We start from the raw sequence: 19,322 nt of genomic DNA, 5'->3' as shown, positions 1-19,322 counted from the left end.
TTGATCAAATATAAAGGCACAACAACGATCTACTTCACCCATGGCTTTGTGCCTGCAATTTCAGGTGTTCCAAAATTGGTTTGATTTATCCACAATTGAAAGATGTATTGAAGTATATTGGTTGAAAAGTTCTTGGAGATAGTAATTGGAAAAAGTACCTTATATTCTTGTAAACCCGTGGACTGCGTTTAAGAATTAAGAGCGGAAAAGCTTTGTCTTTCACTGACCACCTGCATTTAGCACTTGAGAGTTAATGAATTCTTTCGTTACTTTATAAAGATTCTCTTCTATAAACTGAAACCTTTAATCGTTAAACTTTAAAGAGACTTTAAAGAAGCAATATGTGCTCTTTCACTGTTCAGAAGTACTGTCAATTTAGATAACTTGCACATGGTGGATTTATGGACATGTAACAAAATGTAAAAAGGCCTACACTATTTAAAAAAGGGGAGACGTTAGGGCGAAAATGACAATTAGGACTGATGGTAATCTAGCAGGCCATTCGATAGGATCTTTTCTTCCAATCCAGTGGTTAAGATAATAATCATCTATTGCCTAACGAAAACTGCATAATGAGGAGGTTCTCCATTCTGTTAAAAGTTCAGTAAGCCTTCTTCTAAAAATACATTTTCGTGTATGTCCCTCTGATTATCTTATTCTCGCACTATTTGTGGCTCAATAGACCTCTGTAGCATTTCAGCATATATGTCACCATTTTGTTTTCCTGGTATAAATATAGCGCCGAAAATATCATTTCTCAATATACCAGCTCAAACATTTTTATAAGGATAAAAGCCTCTGCTCCAGCTTTGGTAACAGTACCTTGGTTTCACCTGATACCGTACGAAAAAGGTTAGCGGATCAGAATTTAACATACTCGTGTACCTGCTACAGGTCCTCTATTAGAGGCGGGTCATCGAAGGCTGTGCCTGGAGTAGCTCGAACTCATGCAGATGGGGCATAAGCAAATGGCGAAATGTTCGTTTTACAGGCGAGTCTCGTTTTACGAGATATTGACCTGACGGATGTCAAAGAACATGAAGAAGACACAGAGCAAGATACTCTTAATGTTATAACTCTCCTAGAGTGCAATTTTTTTGGCGGGTGTGGGGTGGTATTTCATTAGAAGTCGGCACAGACCTTGCTACACTTCAAGCGGGTATTAGCGACGATAGATACATTAGGGCGTGCTTATAAGAACATAAGGTGCCTTATAGGCCATTTATAGGAGAACATAACGAGGTCATATTTAATAGACATTCACATTAATGTATTGGACTGGCCTCCAAGAAGTCCAAACCTCAATCCTTAAGCACTTGTGTCATATACTGGGAAGAAGAGTTAGGCAGAATTACGACAAGTTTCAAACTACTCCCTTCTCTAAATACGTGCATGTTTTCACCATTCCTGTACCAACAATTTTGCCAACTTTTAATTGAAATTAAAGATATATTCATCAATAAAGCAAATATTTTTAACTAGTCGAGGTTCTGCCGTAATTCTATCTGTTAATATTTCACAAAACTGGATTGTTCTGCCCGGATCGTCGTCACCAAGTTCTGGCAGTATTTGCAGTTTATAGGGATAAAACTTGATGAAATTTAAGATTAGGTTCCTTTCTTAATAATTCACTAGATAACCTAGTTCTAATTCACCCGGCATTTCAGTTTGCGCTATTTCGTCGTTTAATCTCGGTTGATTTCTCTTTTTATTCAGGACAGAGCCAGTTTCTTCAAATTTGGCTACTAGCTAGCGAACATACTTCGGGATTAAATTTTAACCTGGATGCCTTTTGTTAAAAGTTTGAGTTGTCCTTTTGAAAAGTGAAACATTAATCTTAGTTTCTTTTCGTATCTTTAGTTTTAAATGATCAGTTTGTTGCTGACCTCTTTTATTGCAAGTTGGATTGCGCTTCTTGCAGCATCATGATTGACCATGTTCTGTGCTAGAATTATCTCGGGCCTGTTTTAATTTTTGGCCAGCTCCGTGAGATCCTCCCAGCAGTATTGTACAGTCTGAGACCTAGTCTCGAACTGTTTAGAGCAATTGCTGCTGCCTCGTTTCCTGTAATGATTGCAAAGGGTCGGCCCCTTGGCGCCCCTTCTTTTATCAGTTGGACATAGGCTTAGATTCCTATTATATTTGCCTGTAAGTCTGTTACTTCCAGGCCCAAGTTCAGCATGAATGCCTGTTATTCATCCTCTAGCACGGCTACTGCTACTTCGATATTCAATCGTGTGGCCATAGTATACCATACTAAGTAGCCGGCTTGCCTAAGCCGGGTAACTTCTGTTCCCAGTGGTCTTTTTCCTTTGATTACTAAGGGCCTGTCTAGCTATGTAACCTTGGTATTGTCCGATCTTCGTGCCATACGCCCAAGGTCTTGTATCTTGTCGAATAGGGCATAGTGTCAAATTTTCGTTATGAACGTTGCGCCATTCGACAGTAGCCTTCTTTTTCCCGAATATTACTTTATTTCGTACTACAAGATGTTTGTTAGGAAGATTGTTAGATGTTTTTTAGGACAAGAGTCAGTGTCGTTGACATCGCTCCTACTATACCTAGATACGCTATTCTTGTGCTATGCAAATTTCAAATACGCCATCAATGTATAAGAAGGCTCCTAGGGTAATTTATTTGTAGTTTAAACATTTTTCGACCCTCTTGGTTATCTCGTGGATCGCTAATTCGCAGATTTATCTGCATTATAGACATCTTGGGGTCGATGTAGAGGGCTAGTCCGTAATACATCATCGCTGATATACCTTTCTATAAGCTTTTTTTCTGTTTTTAGGAGGAATGATGTAAATAAATTGCTGCTAATGCTTGCTGTAGCATGGAAGGTATAATAACATCTATTCCGGTAGACTTAAATCGTTTGTTACAAAGTCTTATAAATCTACAAAATTTATTCTTATTTATTACCAAATTCATTTCATTTGGTTGATAGATATTTTCTTAATTATATTAATTGACGCATAATGTAATAAGTAAGTGCTAATCTTCTCTCAAATTTCATCTTTATACGTTGTAGGCATGTAATTATTGTAACTTGTATCATATTAAACTTTATTTTCGCTGGTTTACAAATATCTAAAATTAATAATTTTGTTATTTGTTGTAATTATTTATTTAATTACAAAAAAAATTAAATTATTATTAAGAAAAACTGTCAATTTGTTAATTTTAATTTGCAGTAAAAAAATAACTAATAACTATATACACGGGCCCGCAAAATTAACCGCACAACGAAAATTTGGTTCAAATTCAATCCGTAATAACTTTTTTAGTATTACATTGAGTTTGATAACTTTTAGGCCGTTTTATTGTCATCATTTTTACATATCGAAGCTACAAACCATTTCCAACGGAATTGTTATTACACAGGGGCTAATAAAAAGTCAAATTTTATTCCAAACTTTTAAACACCCTGTGAAAAAAGTTCACAACCGAATACTAATTCTTTTTGCTGCATTTTCAAGCCCTATCTTTTCTTACTAACTTGTTTTAACAACTTGATTTATTCCGATATCTGTATTCCTCTTCAAATTCAAAAGATGCTTTATTATCATAAATACACGGTATTTGCTGATAAAGCTACTTATAATATAAAACATCGACATTTAACAAAACACATAATTTAATTAATTCTAGACGAAATGAGTTAAATATTATGAGAGTAACATCACAAAAATAATATAAAATATAACATGACAAAAAATCAAACCATTAAATCTTTATTAAAAACTAACTATGTCCTATGGGCATATTCCCCATTATCTTCAAAAAACTCTGTTAGGCTGTAAAAATTCTTGGTTTTAAGCAGTTCCGTTAAGGAGTTTTTAAAGCAAGGACGACTTTTAGAGGCTTTGATGCAATTTGAAAACTGGTTAAAAAGTAAAAAAGCCAATTTTGCAGATTATAATCCCACTTCATTTGAAATCACCCTAATAGCATAACATACTCTAGGTAGTTTTTGCCGGAGTAGTGGTATATTTTTTCAAGTTGTGTGTAGAAATCTTAAATTAGTTGATGAGGTTTTAAGACCATGTGTAATCCATGGTTTCTTAGGCTTTATTTTTATCTTTTACTTGGGAAAACTCATATTGAAAATGCTCAGAACAAAGTTACTAAATTGGTTAAGAGAATCAAGAGAACAATACAGTACCGTCCAATCAGTATTATTGATATTTTTCTAAAGCGTCTAAAATTCGCCTCGCTGTAGAGTCAGAACTGGCTCGTGATCGGACATCCCAGAAGGAATAACCTGGACACAATTTAGCCCAGAGACCAGATTTAAACAGATATAATCGATGAATGTTTGGGAGCATGGTGTGATCCTTGTTGGTTGTTTAAAAACCATTTGTAATTAAAAGGAGCCAGTAGATTTTTTAGGCAGATTCATGCGAGTCTGCTATATAATCAATATTAAGAACGCTACAAACGATTAACTTTGCTTCTACTGGAAATAGTGACAAAAACATTTTAAAGAGTGTCAGAAACTCCCTTATGAGAGGACGATAAATACATATAATATAAAAGTTAAGAGCTTTTACCACGGAAAATTCAAATTTACCCTCAGTAATATATGCATCAAACATTTTAAAAGTAGTTATATCAAATTTCGTTAAAATATTGTTATTTGCTAGAATCATAGTGCCACCATGATCCAAACTCTTTCCTGCACTATGAAGCAACTACCGTATAGTTTATTATAAAACAAGGCTCACCAAGTCTTAGCCGGTGTTCAGATAAAAATAATATATCCGGCGAACTCAAAGTATTTACAAATATTTAAAATTCATTTAAAAGTAAAAATAACATGTATTCACTATTTTTGAACTCTTGGGAGCCCGAGCGTTATTTATAAAAAATGTTCATTGGTATTCGGTTTCTGAAGTCTTATCTTTCCAACTTGCCCAACTCTCTTTTATTACGGTAAATGGTTTAAAATCGTTTGATTTAAAAAGGCTTTATTAGAAATTTTATTTAGTAGGTCCAAAAAATCAGTATTATTTGAAAATTTCTTTAAGCTATTAAAACAGAGGACAATTTATTATTAATAGTGCTTACATTTTTTTATAGCGGGAATCAAGACCGTCGAAATTCTTTGAATGAATAGGAAGATTGCAAACAATTAGATTTTCCGAAAATCGATAAGAAATAATAACATTTTTGACAACATATTTGAAAGAAAAAGTCAATATTTCCTCCAACTTGATTGTTGCCTGGCAAGCGAAAATAACAGTAAGGAAATATTCATTTCTGTACTGTAAGGAAATGTTATTTCCATACAGTAAACTTTAGAACATAAATGCGAACAGGTTTTTTCCTAAACAATTTTATTTTTAAAACTTTCAGCACAAACAAGGTTAACATTATATTTTAAAATTATTACTTATTATTTGTTATATTTACTGTTATTTGACATTTAGTACAAGTATTGAAAACTGGAAGAACTTGGGAACTAATAGTATTATTTTGTTGAATATTTTCCAAACTAATAATTTTATTTGTATGACAATAACTAATATTGGGCGTTACTGCAGTATTAGAAATATTAGATTTACTTTCTTGATTTTTTTCTGCTGTGAAAATGTTATTTGCCACTTCTTCCTTATTAGTAAGAGACTCTTCTATATATCCTTCAGCGACGTTTGTTGATTTCCATCCACCCAGTCTCTTTAAACTAGTAATATCTCCACCAGAATCAACAAGCATTGTGGCAGAAGACCGACGAAAACAGTGGCCGGTATATTCTTTCAAGTTTGGTAAATTCAAATAACTGGCCACTATTTTAGACATGTTTCTAAATTGGTGAATTCCTACTACTTGTCTACAACCTTTTTCATTTTGGTACTTAAAAAAAACCGAGTGGTATTGATGTCTCTTGGTCTTAAAGAGACATACTTGCGGTATAGATTTAAGTACATTTCGTTTACTATAAATGATCTTGATGTATTGGTTTTTGAATCCGGTATGGTAACTAAAAGTTTATATAGTAGGTCTTGTATATCTTGTACAGTCATTTTAACCAGCTCGTCCATTCTGCAAGCTCCGGAATGCCCGAAGTTTTAGATATATCCACATCATGTCTAATTGCAAGGGTTGCCTTCAGCATTGAATAATTGACCCATAAAGTTAAAGATTTCATATTGGAACCAAGCTCCAAGAAGTATGCGCCATTACAACATTTTCCGAGAAAGAAGTTACATTTTTATTCGTACGGTAGTCCATGAAGCGGTTGTATGCATAGTTATACTTATTTCTAGATTTTACTGGTAACAATTGCAATGATGCAGCATTCACTGCCTCCGTGAGTTCTGGGGGGGGGGTGCCAGAAATGGAACAGTCATCATCACTCATCATTTTATACGTTACTTTGGCTTTTTAAAACGTTAAAAAATCAACACTTTGGAAAGACGCCACAAATAAACTTTTCACTCGTCAAGTTTGACAATTTAAAATTATGTACTTCGTTTCCGTAGTTACGAAACAATGTTTCATGGCTTCATTTATTTAAGGGAAAAATAATAATGTTGATTTGAAATTTTTAACATGATTAGTAATAATTTACCGTAATTTTAATGAATCCCGATTTTCGGAAAAATAGTATGTAGACCTCGTAGGAAAAGCCACATTCCCGGACTCCGTATTGCCAGTCTCGGCTTGCGCCTCGACTGGCAATTTTTACGATCGCCCAGGAATGTTAAGCTTTTCCTACTAGGTATACAATATACTATTGTCCTGAAACATTTATTAGCTAACAAAATTATGTAAGACATCTTAACGAAGGTATCATTTACGCCAGCTTAAACTATAAAATAGTCTACTTTTTACTTGTATTTTAAAGTTTGCGAGTTCTCTCGATAAGTAGGAGTAGATGTTTCTTTGAAAATCATCTGTAAGAACAATGATTCTGTTTTTATTTGACACTGGTTGCACACTTGTTATAGTTTCCATGCATTTGTCAGGAGAATCAGAAATATTGGAGTTCAATTGAGCAGTAGAGAGTGAAGAAGAAATGCATTAGACTGGGTGGTTTAGAGAATCACGCATGTTGAATAGGTCAAAGTGAAGTTTTTTCAAATCATTTACGTACGTTTTGTATTCTTCTGTCAAAGTTCAATAGTAATATTTATTTCACTTATCATGATTCTATAATCAGTCAATTTTTTATTTAATTTTGACAACTTTTCGCGAAAGGATTGCGTTTCATCTTGTAGTTTTTTATTTTATTTTATGAGGGTTTTTTTTACAGGAGTTGTCACAAAATGCTCCAGAAACTTCATTTTCACTATGTCTAGCTTTAAAGATGTAAGAGATTTGGCATTCAGAGCAGGAAAAAGTTGACATTTTGTCTTGCAAAAGCAAGAAGAAATGCAACAATGACACTGTAAAAAATTACAAACACTCTCTTAGTATCAGCAATAAATTGTGAAAAATGGCTGATCCAAAACCATAAAATTCCCAGTAGCCCTGCCGACGTCAAACACCTATTCAGTTTACTGGAGGAACAAGGTCAAGTTTTAGGGATGACAGGTCAGTTAAGCAATACTCGAAATAAACGCAGGTCTAAAAAACAAACACACGAGCACGTTGAACTTCGGAAAACTAAATTAGACTAAACCAAAACAAAACAAAACAACAGGCAATCAAGTCCGGTCTTTCTCTCACGAGCTTGAATAACAACTCTTATTCTTTCGGGCATGGATTCAATTAAAGAAGCAATCACATTTTGGGGTAATTGTTGCCAATCGTTTGTCAGTACTTCTTCTAGCGCAACCAAAGTTTGAAACACGTCATAGTTCTCCCTAACTCTCCTTCCGAGTATATTCCACAAGTGCTTAAGGGTTGAGGTCTGGACTGCTTAAAGACCAATCCAATACGTCAACGTCGATTAAATATTACCTTGTTATGTTCTCCTATAAATAGCCTATAGGAGAAGCCCATGTTCTTCTAAGCACTCCCTAATGTATCTATCGTCGCTAATACCCCATTGAAGTGTAACAAGGTCTGTACCGGCTTCTAATGAAACACCACTACAAAATTGCAGTCTAGGAGAGATATTTGAGAGTATCTTTCTCCGGGTCTTTCGCCATTCATTTATGTCCCAATCTGCATGAGTTCGAGCAACTCCAGGCGCAGCTTTCATTGACCCGCCTATAATAGAGGACCTGTAGCAGGTACGCGAGTATGTTAAATTCTAATCCGCTAACCTTCTTCGTACGGTATCAGGTGAAACAAAGGTACCGTTACCAAAGCTGGAGCAAAGGCTGTTCGCTCTCAAAGAACTTAAAGAAGGAGAAATCAATTCTCAACTACGTTTTTGGCCCTTCGTCTTCCCTGTCCAGCTCTACCTGAACAAGAACCCCTTGGTATCGCATCGGTAACCGTTCGTACTGCGTGGATAGCCAAGGCTTCCTGCAATATAGCTAATCGGACGACTATCGTCCTGTAGAGCAACGGCTTGTGCTACTTCTTCTGGGATCATCATTTTTAATCGTATCGCTTACGCAACAACTCCGAAATAAACTTAAAAAACGCTTGAAAAAATTTAAAAAAGGTACAGCAAAATTAAGTCTGTAATTCGTTGACAACAATATTTTTATCATGCCACGGTCTAATGGAAACTTCTACATACTTCTTTTGTCATAACAGCCAGCTTTGCAATATTTTAAGAAACAAATTCTTCTTACTAAAGCATTATTACATTGTTTCCTGTAAGCCAGTGCTTTCTTTTTAAGAACACAGATATCACAATGAATCAAAAAACATATTGTTCAGAACAGATGGAGTTAGAAAATGCAGCAAAAAGAATCATTATTCGGTTGTGATTTTTTTCCACAGAGTGTTTCAAAGTTTAGACTAAAATTCAACTTTTTATTAACCCCTGTATAACAACAAATCAGTTGGGAAATTTTTGTAGCTTCGATAAGAACAATTATGTTAATAAAACGGCCTAAAACAAAAATACCTAAAGCAAAATATTAATAAAATCTCAATAAATACTCAAAAAGTTATTAAGGATTGAATTTGACCAAATTTTCATTGTCCGGTTAATTTTGCGCTCCAGTGTATTAAAAAAAAATCCTAAAGTAATGTTTTTTTACAAGCATTTTAGTTGTTTTCCTAATTAAAACTTATCAATCAATTAATAAGTTTCTCATCTATTTTTTTCGATAAAAACAAATCTTTCAAAAAATTTAGGGTGATGCAAAACTTTTTTGAATCTATGTGTATGAATTATTGTAAAAAGACTTATCTTTAAAAAAAAAACTTGTTTTATAGATACTCTGGGTGATGCATCTGTAAAAATATTAGTAAGATTTAAATATGCAGCGAATAAAAATTCTCATACGTCCCGACAATTCCACCCAGCTTAAAGAAAACAAGTTATTTGTTGACGGCAACGATAAACAAATTACTGTACCTGTTTGATGAAATAAATAAATAAGTTTTTGAGATAATATATAATAGAAATATTTTTGAGATTTCTATAATTATTACTATAATTATCAAATAAATAATGCTTAGTTTGTAAATATCGAAATCCCAGTAAATATCAAAAAACTTTTTCTATTTAAAATGTGTAAATAAAAAAATAACAAATGTTGAAAATAGCAGAGTAAATGAGTATATCCTTAAGACTAAAATAACGACCTTCGAATATAAGACGAGATTTCAAATTGAAATCAATTTTCTAATTTCCTAGGTTCGATAGCTCTAGAGCTCGCTAGGATGCCACGCGGAGCGCGCTCTGCTAACAAGTGTAACTTGTCCATTATGGAGCCCACCGCCAAAAAAATTAATTTATTTAAAATCAGAAGAACTAAAGGATGGTGGCCTTTTAAAGCAACTCATACCGCTACCGGAGAGCAAGTTATCATGGTAAGTTTAGTATGATGTCCTTTTTCCTTTTAAAAAGTGTATGATAAATGTTGTTCTTTAATTACTGGTACTTTTTTTAAATCGAGCAGGGAAAAGTAGTATCACTTATTAAAAAGTTTATTTATTTTAAAGTGTGATTATTCTGTAATATGTTCATCGTGTAGCTATAGGGGATAGTCCAAATATGGACAAATAAAACAACCATTTTCTACCATATTCCAAATTAGACTATATTTTATGATATATTAGGCGGTTACACCAATTGTTATTATTTACATATTTCCCTTATGGCATCAACCCACTTAAACTAATTACATCAATACATATAGTTGCTTAACACTCTTAATAGTTTACAATACTTAAGACATTAACCCCACGTGCCTTATAAAATATTTAACCTACTTATACCTATCTTACACCTACCGCGCGAAGGATAAAAACACACACTTGCATACAGTGTATTTTTTGTTATTAAGAAATATATAAACTAATATATAATTATAGTTTATATAACTATATATAATTATATAAACTCTAAGATTTATAAACCATACCTTTACTCTATTTTTATGTACTTCTACCTGTCCCCTGTACACAGCATCCATTTTACTATTTCTTGGACTATGTTTTAGCATTATCTTACTACTTACACTATATACAATTTCTTTACTATTTACATCGCATTTTTCTTTTTTGTTACTTTTTGATACCATTAAATTATTTCTTACGTCACTCTGCGTTTGTTGTAATCTATATTTTAATTCTATTAGATTGTTATAAAAATTATAGATGGGATCAATAGAACGTCTAGAACTATAAATAAAATTTATAGCGTCACTTAATTTTGAATAATTTCGCGCCTTTACGATGGTCAAGTCGTTATTTTGCAATCCATTAGCAAAGGCGGATATCGCTAACTTCTCATTTACTATGGCCAAAACAGCCAAACTGTCATCATCGCTATCTGCCTGACTAATAGTAAGGTGTACAACTAGCTCCTCTACTTGCTTTCCAAAAGCCTCAATTGATTTTGAACTCTGCTTACTATTATTAATGCTGTCTGCTTTGTTATGAAATGATTTTTAAGATCAGCTATAAGAGCACCGCAAGAAGTTTAATTATTGTTCAGATTTATTTTGCGATAAAAGAGTTTTAAAAATATAATTTATTAGCAACTTTTTTCCATCATCATTTAGTAAATAAGCATATAATTGAATGGCTTCAATAAGTAACTTTGTTGTTGATTCCAGCCCATCCATAAACGTCAGCATATTCGCCGCTGTTTTTAAATCAACATTTTTCTGACATAATTTTATCTTCCGAACAACTACAATCACTATTTAATTTAGTATCAATAATATTTTCTTTTGATTCTGTAGATTCTGGTCGTTCAGTTTGATGTTAACTTAGCCTATCTTTTAAAATATACTCTATACACGTAAAATATTTTTCTAAACTATAAATATATTCTTTCTTTTCGATAAATGTGTTTTCATCATGCGTACTTTTGTTAAATTTTATTTTTTCACTTTTTAATTCAGTTCTATTGCTCAAGTTCTTATAGGTTTTCACAGAAAAACATAAAAAAACCTTCAACTGTCTAAAAGGAAGTGTCATCCTTCATTTTTTTAAATGATACTGACACCTTATTAAAAAGGGATTTTAATTTTCTATACATTGCTACTTAGATATTAAAAATCATAGTACGCTCATAGTACGCTCATTTCAAAAATAAGATAATTAGAATATCAACAATACATCTGATAAAAAAAATTAAATGCCACATTGCAGAACTTTCTATGTTACATAGAAAGTAAACAACTTTGGCTTTTATGTTTACCTCCACAAATAAAAATCTAGAGGACTTAGGTCTAGTGATCGAAAGGACTACTCAATTGCACCTCTTAGACTAATTTAGATTCTTCTGGAAAAATCATCAAACTCATTGTTTTTGATATTATTTATTATTGATGATTTTCTGTAATAAATCCAAGAACATATCGTCCGTAAAATTTCTAGAAACCACAATAACCTTGTAATAAATAAAACACACTACTTGTACACTCATTAAAAATCTTGTAGCTGGTTTCTATCCGTATATGCAAATTAATTTACGTACAGCAAAAAAAAGTTGCTGGTATCTTTCGACTCCTCAATCTTTGCTGAATGAATTAAATATTAATGGTGCAAAACTATCTAAGTTTCTAGTAAAATACTGCCTGGGCTAAGCCATATGTCTATAAAATAAAAACTAGATATTGTAACTTTGTTACAACCTACAATGGAATTTCATCAACTTAGATTTAACTTCTGGAAATGATGTGTCGTAAAAAATTCTTGGATTGGTAATAGCCAAATAATAATATTTGTGATATTTCAGTAAACCATACCTACTCATTTGAGAACTGGAAATTACCGATTTATTTTATGTTTATAAAATAAAAATGCTTAGAAATGTCTACATTGTTTTTAACGATAGAAATCAATCATTTTAAGAGAACAGTGACAGTCAAAGCAAGCAAGTTCACAAAGTGTAAAAAATGTCTTTTACTAGGATTGACAATAAAATAACCTAAATAACCTAAATTGGAGGCCCAAAGCTAGATTCTATAGATGATAATATTGAAATTAACGTAAGTAAGACCCTAATTAAACTTAACTAACTTAAACTACAAAATAAGAGCAAAATAGTACAAAAGCTATGAGAATAAATAGTATATTTATATTTTTATCACAATATGGTTTTAACAATCTGTTTTTGAAGGTGGTAGACAATGGTACAGTGAAAACATCTTGTCGGACTTGCATTGTCTTATTTATTTAATGTAACACGGCGTTTCGATTGGTAAGTATCTCCAACCGTTATCAAGTGTAAAACTCACGTGTGAAACGCCGTGTTACATTAAATAAATAAGACAATGCAAGTCCGACAAGATGTTTTCATGGTTTTAACAAGGTGCAGTTTATTACTGCCCTATTACTAAATCAATTTTTCACAATACATCAACAAAATAAATGATCGCCTTGATTTGGCGACATTAGACTTTTTCTTATAGGATATGTCCTAATCTTCAGGAGCTTCCTTAAATATTTTTGTCAGTAAAATGACCAGAAAAACCAAGCATGATTGCATTTTTGCTATTGCCAGTACCTACTCTTCAGATCCAGCCCCCCACACATTCACATGCACACAGATACACACACACACATACACACATTGATCGGCTGGTATATAGTAGCACAGGGAGTGCCGAGAGGATGGTAGTTTGAACACAGGAATCAGCCACTTCGGGCCCTGATCTGGTAATAAACATTGGATATAGATATCGGTGTCTATATTGCCCCGAGCGAGTTCCCATACGTCCTCGTATTCCGGTATTGGTAAAGTGTAGATCGATCAGGGAACTGGGGTAGGGATTAAAACATCCCGAGGGTATACCCGCTCTTGATTAATACAACCCGCTCCTCTGTTTATGAAGCGCTGGCAAAACCAAACTATGGAATTATCAAATTCTTCTAGTTTCCCACCCTTCTCAGGGTCTAATAAAAGATTCTATTCCATTCTTTAAAAAGTAATTCATTATTTCACGCAAAGAAAGCAGTTTTGAAAAAGTATCACCATTTATTATACATAAAATGCTTACATCATTAATGGGAGAAACGCAAAACACACGAAAGTTAAGGAATGGAACTCTAATGATGAAACGAAAAACAGCAAACAATCCGAAAAATTAAAAGTTATGAATAAATTACACAATATGGAAGTCTCAGTAGAAACTCACAGATCACTTAATATAGTAAAGGGAGTTCTCACTAGCAATGATTTACTTAACTGTGAAACTGAAGAAATATTAGAAAACCCTCAATTACAAGGAGTTACAGAAGTGAAACGCTTCAACAATAAAGTAAATGGACAAATTGTTCCATCTGCCACCCTACTTCTCACGTTTCAATCTTTAAAACTTTTCAAAAGAGTAAAAGCAGGATATCTAAATATCAAAGTTAGACCATTTATCCCAAGTCCTTTACAATGCTTTAAATGTCAGAAATTTGGTCATAGATCAGAAAATTGTATAAACAAAGAAATTTGCCCCAGATGTGGAAAAGAAACACATCAAAAGAATCAATGTAATCCACCACCTATCTGTATAAACTGCGAAGAACAGCATTTCTCTAGATACAAGGGCTGTAAGATTTAGAAAAAAGAAGAAGGCACACAAAAGATTAGGGTTACGGACAAAATCTCCTTTTTTGAAGCTAGGAAAAAATATAATGCACTAAATCCAACTTTTACAAGCTCCTTTTCTAAAATTCTTCAAAAACAGCCAGAAAAAAACAATAAAATCAACACTCTCGAAACGATCCCCTCCCCCACTCCTCTTTTTTTTTTTTTTTTTTATGGTAAACACAAGCACAAAACGAAAGTCCTATGTCACTCTTGGAGTGGTGCTTGCGCGAAGATATTTGTGGGCATTTATCTTGAATCGCTGCAGGTTGTATGCGTCGGGAAATATGTGAGGTGGAAGCCCGTTCCACAAAGAAGATGTTCTCCAGATGAATGAGTCCCGATACAGCGACGTCCTTGTGGTAGGCAGGTGGACTCGATGTTGATGAGCCGCAACTGCTAGACGCGTCCTTCTTGCCGGAACAGCCCTGGGTGGAATCAGGCCTGCCAGCTCAGAGGAGCACTTACCGTGATAATAACGGTAGAATAAACAGAGATCAGCCACCTTTCTCCTGTGCTTCAGACTATTCAGACTCTTTGTCAGTTCTGGTTTGTCGATAAGACGAATAACTCTCAGAGCTCCAGACATGCGAGCAATACTCGAGGGAAGGGCGTATTTGAGTCTTATAAAGAGTCAGTAGCTGTTCTGGTGTATACAGTTTTTTCGTTTTGAAAAGCACTCTCGAGTTTTTTGGAAGCTGCCCTGGCGATCTCGGCAACGTGGTCATGCCAGGACACACTGTTGGTGACTTCGACTCCTAGAAGATGTAAAGATGATTTCATTGGCAATGTTTTCCCTGCCATAACGAGCTCCGGGCCATCAACATTAGTCTTCATCGTAAATACTGCAGCCTGCGTTTTTTTAGCGTTAAAATTGACCAGATTGTTACCGCCCCACTCCAAGATTGCTCTAATATCGTTGTTGGTTGAAGCTACTTGTTGCTGCCTAAGATTCTGAGAAGTTGCGGCTGTCGTTGGTTTGGCGGACTTAAATGTGGAAATAAGTGTGCTATCGTCCGCAAAGCTGTAAATTGGATTGACAGTGGTTCCTAGCAAATCGTTGATATATATCAAGAAAAGGGTGGGGGATAGAATGCATCCTTGAGGGACTCCAGCGTTAATGTTAAATTTGTCGGAGAGGTGTCCATCGACGGCTACTTGGATTGTTCGTTGTTTAAGAAAACTTTTAATCCAATTCAATAATGAGTTTTGTATGCCGATTGAGGAGAGCTTGGTTAGTAGTCCCTCATGCCACACTCTGTCAAATGCCTTGAAAATGTCAAGAGCGACTGAGCGGGACTCGCCGTGCTTCTCCATGGCCTCCGTCCACAAGTGTGTGGCGTAAGCCAGAAGATCGCCGGTAAATCTAAGCTTTCGGAAGCCGTATTGATGATCGCTGATTAGTCCAGATGATTCCAGATATCTTAACAGTTGTTGGTTGACTGCTTTTTCCATAATCTTCGATATTACTGGAACTAGTGCAATCGGGCGGTAATTGGACGGCATTGTCTTCTCACCCTTTTTGGGTACAGCTTGCACTTGAGCAGTTTTTCAGCTTGTTGGAAATGAGCCCTGTTTGTACCATGCCGTGAACAGTCTACATAAGGGAGGAGTCAATTCGTCTGCACAACGTTTTAGTACTAGGGCTGGAATTCCATCGGGTCCAGAAGCTTTGTTTGTGTCTCTTTTTGTTTTGTTTTGTTTTGTTTGTGACGCTTTTAAGAATTTTATTTATAATTCGTTGGGGAAACGAAATTTCTCCCATCAATGAATTCACCCTTGGCAAATATGGCGGTGTTTTGCCTTGCGAGTGCAGAGTAGAATTGGATGCGAAGAGTTTATCCAGTAAGTTTGCTTTTTCCCTTGCTGTTACCGCGATAGAACCATCATCTGCTGTTAGGGGTGGCAAGGCAGACTTAGCAAATCCTTGACTAACGGCTTTCAATACCGACCAGAAAGATCTTGTTCCATTTGGGCAGTTTAGCAATTTGTTTTTGATCCTGTTGTTGTGACTCTCTTTGCATTCATCAATAATTCGCTTGCAGCTATTTCTGGAGGTTAAAAAGTTCCTCCAATTTTCGGTGGAAGGATGTTGACGCCATTTGCGATATGCTGCGTTTTTAGTGTTTACTGCCTTTTTGCAATTCAGGTTGAACCATTGCTTGTTGTTTGATCCGCATTTAGTAGAAAAAGGGATATAAGCTTCCATTCCTGCCAAGATCGTCTCTGTAATTTGGTTTGCACATTCTGAGATGTTATTGGTTCTAAAGCAGACTTCTTTCCAAGGGAATGAGTGATAAAATTCCCGAAGATGGTTCCACTCTGCTGATTTATAGTGCCATACCTTCCGCGGCATCGGAGGATCCTGCGTTTTAACATCCAACTGGCAAGAAACTGTTATCAATTTGTGGTCCGATGTTCCTAGGGCGGCCTGCACTGATACAGTCTACGAGTCAGGATCTGAAGCCAAGACCAGATCTAGCAGACTCGCGAACAACATTTATAAAGAACAAATATTCCTATTATGGGTTTCAGTGAATCTTCAAAAAATATGTCTTATCAAAAAAATAATAAAAATAAAACCATATAACAATAAATTTGTAGCCAACGCAAATTTTCTGCTACACAATAAAATTACAGAAAAGTTGCCATTTAGTAAATCTGTAATTAAATTAGTAGTTAATTGAAAATTTAATTAGTTATAATGTAGTAAATAAATAATATCATTCGATTATCCCACTTCGAGACTCTACAAAAAAATTAGATTAAAAGTTTAAAAATTAAAAGTTTAGGGATTATCTTCTCAACCTTCGACAGGGTACAAAGTGGAAATCAACTTTAAGGGACTCACTCAAGATTTGATCAGTAGTGCTGGTGATGGATGACTTCCCGTGGATTATTGTGATTACACGTGCTATTCAAATACTTTGCTTATTACCAGTAAACTGGTAAATCTCTTCTTTAACTTCAAAAACTGTAGTTTTCAAGGGCCACCGGAATGTTTATGCCCGCTTGACCAGGAGCAAAAATCGTCTCTCTTTCTCTGTGTAGCACATCGCAAAAGTAGTATCGCTTGTAATCGATGAAGAAAATAAATCAAGATTTTTTCTAATAAAAATCGATCAATCAATGAATAAAATCTTCAAATAATCCCCATAATCTATTGCCGAACTCTTCACGAATATTTTAGAGAGTGGCAATATCATGATTGCGATATGCATTAAATATTTTTTCACGTAGACCGAAGATAGATTTCAGCTAAGTGACGTAGACTTTTTGTTTTAAGTAGCCTCATATGAAAAGTCCAGAGATGTAAGATCGGGCGACCTGGCTGGCCACTCGGTAGGCCTTGAACGACCAATCCACTGATTAGGGTAAATATTATTCAAATATTTTCTAACATTTCTTCTAAAGTAAGTCGGTGCCCCATCTTGTTGAAATACTGTTTCCAACTCGAATTCATGAGGATTGTCCTCAATAAATTCAAGGATCGTTGGTAGAGGTAAAGACCATAAGGCATTCAGTGGGAGCTTCCAATAATGTATCGCAACCTCTTTCTGTTTAATTTTATTTTTTAAAATGGCGTCTTGCGGCCTTTTTTAAGTTTTGCAAAATAAGTTAGGGATCAAAAAGTACTTCAAATTTTTATGTAAAGGCATTTAAAAGAGGTTGTGATATCGCTTTTAAAAGTTTTTTAGTGTTTTTTCTTTGAATTTTTAGTTTTGTTTGGACCAATTTTTTTTTTAAATTTTAGGCTTGATGATGCTTTAGCTAGAGCAAAACACGTGTAGCCTATTACTATATGTTTTAAGACTGTTACTGTGTGTTTTCTTTATTATCCTCAATTTTGTATGTTGGTCTCTTTGAGAAGAATGGATGAGATTTTTGTATGTATAATAAAAAATATAGTTAATGTTCCTAAGGAGTTTTATTTAAGTTTTAGTGCTCTTCATTTAATTTTCTAGGCAACACTGAAGCGGACGGGCAGTAATTTTAGACTATATCAAATAGATCTTTAAATGTAGTTTACGTGGACATAACTAATAATATAATTAACTTACATATAATTGCATATACTTTACTTTATAGTCGTCTATTTGTCGGTGGTCTATTGGCCGTATATTTAACTATTTAAAGAATATGGTGTTGAAATAAGTAAACTAAAGTATTTTTTCTAGGGGAAGCTTGAAGCTGAATTTGAGATACTGACAAAAGACGAGGCAGAATTAAATCCTGTTGGGATCGGTAGACAGGGTCCAGAGGCCTTACCACCTCCAAAGTAAGTACTTGCATTATTACTATAAAATTAACTTTATATAATAATTGTCAAATCCAATACATCATTTTATTTATTGTCTACGAATTATTGTTATTAATGATAGTCTATTTTCTGTGATCGGAATTTTCAATTATGTGTAATGAGGGGCTAACGAAATTTATTATGCAAATTTAAATGCCGATATTTTTGTATATGAATAACACTCTATAAAATGGATAGTAAAAAAGAAAAACATTTTTAAATAAATAGAAATTTTAATAAAACAAATATAATATAATTGACTCCTAAGAATCAATACATAGTCTCCAGACTAATAATGAATAATGAATAATAAGCAACTGGCAACCTTTCCAACAGATTTATTGGTAATAGACCGCAGTTTGTTTTGAATCTTTTTTTAACGGATTAACAAGCCACGTATATAACGTGGATGTGTTGCAATTCCCTTCCCCTATCTAAAATTTTCTATTTTTTTATCTCACTCCCACGTCCACAATTTTACATCCTTTATAGAAATTAACTACGCCATGGGTTTGCCAAGTAGAGAAAATCTTCTACAAGATTTCAGGATATTTAATTTATTATTTGTTTCTATATTGAATTTTTGATTTAATTCATGAAATAGTAAATATAAATAAAAACATTTGATGTTAAAAATAATTCGTGCTTGAGAGAATCTTCAACCCTTCACATTTACTCCGAAAATAATGTCTAGAATCATCTGGACAGTGACTCAGTCTTCGAATATTCTATTGTCTAATATTGAAAAAAATGAGCAAGTAGAAAATGCAGAAAAACATTGAAATGCAAAACGGATTTGATTCAGAAAAAAATAAAAAATCGCACTTATTTTCAGTTTGCTTGTTAAATTTTGGTAAGAAAAAAGCTGTACTAATAGTAATTCAGCTGGGCACTAGTAGTTAGGAA

General features: G+C 34.1%; 1 protein-coding gene across 4 annotated transcripts in view; it reads left to right on the top strand.

Moving 5' to 3' along the window:
- The window catches only part of LOC126747250 (otoferlin), a 228,244-nt gene that overhangs the window by 195,726 nt on the left and 13,196 nt on the right, over nt 1-19,322 (top strand). For 3 of the 4 annotated variants that reach the window (XM_050455768.1, XM_050455771.1, XM_050455770.1), the window contains exons 29-30: nt 9,716-9,891; nt 18,295-18,395. In XM_050455768.1, the coding sequence (XP_050311725.1) occupies nt 9,716-9,891; nt 18,295-18,395 (277 nt within the window). Of the gene's footprint in view, nt 1-9,715; nt 9,892-18,294; nt 18,396-19,322 lie in introns of those variants that run through there. The other variant, XM_050455773.1, reaches the window with a different exon arrangement.

The sequence above is a fragment of the Anthonomus grandis genome, chromosome 19 (assembly GCF_022605725.1).
Source record: "Anthonomus grandis grandis chromosome 19, icAntGran1.3, whole genome shotgun sequence".
Classification (NCBI taxonomy): Eukaryota; Metazoa; Arthropoda; class Insecta; order Coleoptera; family Curculionidae; genus Anthonomus; species Anthonomus grandis.
The sequence above is the reverse complement of the archived record's forward strand: the minus strand, read 5'-3'. Positions and strand labels throughout refer to the sequence as shown.